This window comes from Gorilla gorilla, chromosome 15, assembly GCF_029281585.2.
Source record: "Gorilla gorilla gorilla isolate KB3781 chromosome 15, NHGRI_mGorGor1-v2.1_pri, whole genome shotgun sequence".
Classification (NCBI taxonomy): domain Eukaryota; kingdom Metazoa; phylum Chordata; class Mammalia; order Primates; family Hominidae; genus Gorilla; species Gorilla gorilla.
The window spans coordinates 36,746,485-36,749,480 of NC_073239.2; the positions used below are offsets into that span (position 1 = coordinate 36,746,485).

General features: G+C 32.5%; 1 protein-coding gene across 1 annotated transcript; it reads right to left on the reverse strand.

The window, feature by feature from the left end:
- Positions 1-695: 695 nt before the first annotated feature.
- OR4L1 (olfactory receptor family 4 subfamily L member 1) lies at positions 696-1,634 on the reverse strand. Its single transcript, XM_004054805.5, has one exon. The coding sequence runs from the start codon at positions 1,632-1,634 to the stop codon at positions 696-698; it is 939 nt and encodes a 312-aa protein (XP_004054853.5).
- Between the last annotated feature and the right edge of the window lie 1,362 nt (positions 1,635-2,996).

Consider the following 2,996-nt stretch of genomic DNA (forward strand, 5'->3'; position numbering starts at 1 on the left):
CTGTAATTTTATGTAAAGCCCTTAAAAAGGTAAAGCTACATGGTATATTACACAAAATAAAAAGGATTTTGTTTTTATTTTTATTTATTGAAGTTTGAAAGTCAGCTGTGTTTACTTATATTCCTCAGAGCATTTGGTTTCAAAAAGGGCTGTTTGTTTGTAGTTCTACTGAAGTTGTCCTTCCATTGGCTTTTTTCTCTGGCATCTTATAGTCACTGTGCTGTTGAATTTGTGGACTCATTCTTACTTTTTGCCTCCATTGATTCAAGAAACTAGAATTGTTTTTTCTGTTAACATTATTTAATTCATGACTTGTTCATGATACCTCATTTAATAATAGTATAAATTTATGAATAACATTAATTATCAATATATATTAAAATAACCTCTAATAATATTCATATATTCATGTATTCATTTTCAGTTGTTTCTTTATTAATGAATATATTGAATGTATATGATAAAAATCCTCAATAATCTTTTTATGTTTATTTATGTCTATTTTTATGTCTATTTTGCTGCAGATCTCTAATTATCCTTATGTTTATAAAAGTCTTAAATGTAAAATTTAAAATAATTTAGTATTGTCTTTATGCATTAATTATAACATAAGAAAAGTGAAATGATGCATTGTACATAATCTATTCAAACTATCTTATCATAGCATTTAAAAGTTAATTATATAGTGCTAACATCTAGAAATTCTGTGCAGAACTAACATATTGGAACCATAATTTTCTTATGGCCTCTTGCATTTTCTTATTTCTCAGGGTATAAATAATCGGATTCAGTAAGGCTGTGATAACTGTATAAAATACAGCAAGAGTTTTATTGCTTGCCAAACTACTGAATGGCCAAACATAGATAAAAATACAAGGTCCAAAGAACAGAGTGACCACAATGATGTGGGCAGACGATGTGGACAGTGCCTTGGAGAGCCCATGTGATGATTTTTTTGGTACACTGACCAGGATGACAATGTAAGAAACAAGCAAGAGGATGAAACAGGTGAAAGAGAGCAGCCCACTGTCAGCAATGACAAATAATTCCAGGGTGTATGTTTCAATGCAAGCAAGCTTGATCACAAGGGGAAGATCACAAAATATGTTGTTTATGACATTGTGGCCACAGAAAGGCAAGTTCATTGTTAAAACTATCTGGCTTATGGTGTGTAAAAAACCAATTATCCATGAAAGTATCGCAAACCCCTTTAGCAGCTTGTGGCTCATGATTGTCCTATAGTGCAGGGGTTTACATATGGCTACATACCTGTCAAAGGCCATGATTATCAGAAGAGTCATCTCAGCACCCCCAAAGAAGTGCATGAAGAACATCTGGGTCACGCAGCCCCACACAGAGATGGTCTTGTGGTCAGTGAGCAAATCTGTGATCATCTTGGGTGTTGTGGCAGTGGAGAGACACATGTCCAAAAAAGAGAGATTTCCAAGGAGAAAGTACAAGGGAGAATGAAGGGTCGAACTACATGTCACTGTGACCATAATGAGAATGTTTCCCACCACAGTAGCACCGCAAATCAAGGAAAATGTCACAAAGAAGAAAATCTGAAGTTCCCATTGTCCAGAAAATCCTAGTAAAATAAACTCGGTCACTAGAGATCCATTTTTAAGATCCATTTACTCAACTCAGAAAGGTGCCAGAAGTTCTTTATATACAAAGAGAAGTAAAAAAATAAGTCACAGTTAACACCAATATTTTCTTATTTCTATTAGTTGGTGATAATAGTTGATGATATGAGATCATATAATTTTAAATATATCAACACAGAGATTAGCTTAAATATTATATCACTTTGAAACAATTACTATGCAGTAATTACAAATCATTTGAAGAAGTAGAAGTTCCATTTTCTATTGTTTATTCCATAAAATCATACTCTTATCAATGGATCTTGACTTTCTTACTCATTTGTTCACATATAAAGATTAGATACTAATTAATTACTTTTTATTTTGCCTTTTATTATTATAGTATTCTGTACCTGCACTTCTTGAGATTATGTTATCCCAATATATAAGGAATACAAGATTTAGAAAATGAAGAATTACATTGTTCTACATCTCTGAAGTAATTTAGGAAGGTTTTTCTATGGTTCTAAACTAAATCAGCAAACAAACAAACAAAAAGCACACACACACACACACAAATCAGGAGCAAATTATACATGGACGAAAGTATATAAATTGATTTAAAATAATTTTTCTTTTTAATATACAGGAATACCTCTTTTATTGTGTTTCACTTTATTGTCCTCTGCAGTTATTTAATGTTTTATAAACTGAGGGTTTGTGACAACCCTGGATCCAGCAAGTCTATTGGCACCATTTTTCCAACAGCATGTGCTCACTTTATGTCTCTGTGTCACATTTTGGTAATTCCCAAAATATTTATTTCAAACTTTATTATTATTATTACACATGTTATTTGATCTGTTACCAGTAATCTTTTATGTTACTATTTTAATTATTTTTGGGCACCACAAGCTGTGCCCATGTAGAATGGCAGACAATTGATAAATGTTGTTTCTAACTGCTCCACCAACCTACTCTTCCCTCATCTCTCTCCTTCTCTTCAGCCCTCTCTATTGTTTGAGATACAACAATATTGGATTTAAGCCAATTAATAGCTTTGCAATAGCCTCTAAGTGTTCAAGTAAAAGGAAAAGTTGCATGTCTTTTATTTGAAATAAACTAAGAAAAAACTGGAGACAGTTAAAGGTTCAGTGGTTTCCAGGGGTTTGAATGAAGAAGGAGAAATGAAGAAATAAGAGAAGTACAGAGAATTTGTAGGGTATTGAAACAATTCTTATCTACTATACTTAGAAATACATAACACATTTGTCAAAACCCATAGCATGTATAACATCAAGAGTAAATGCTAATGTAAACTACAAATTTGGGGAGATAATGATGTGCAATGTAGGTTCACCAGCGGTAACGAATGTACCACTCTGGTTCAGGTTGTTATGGTGGGGGAGA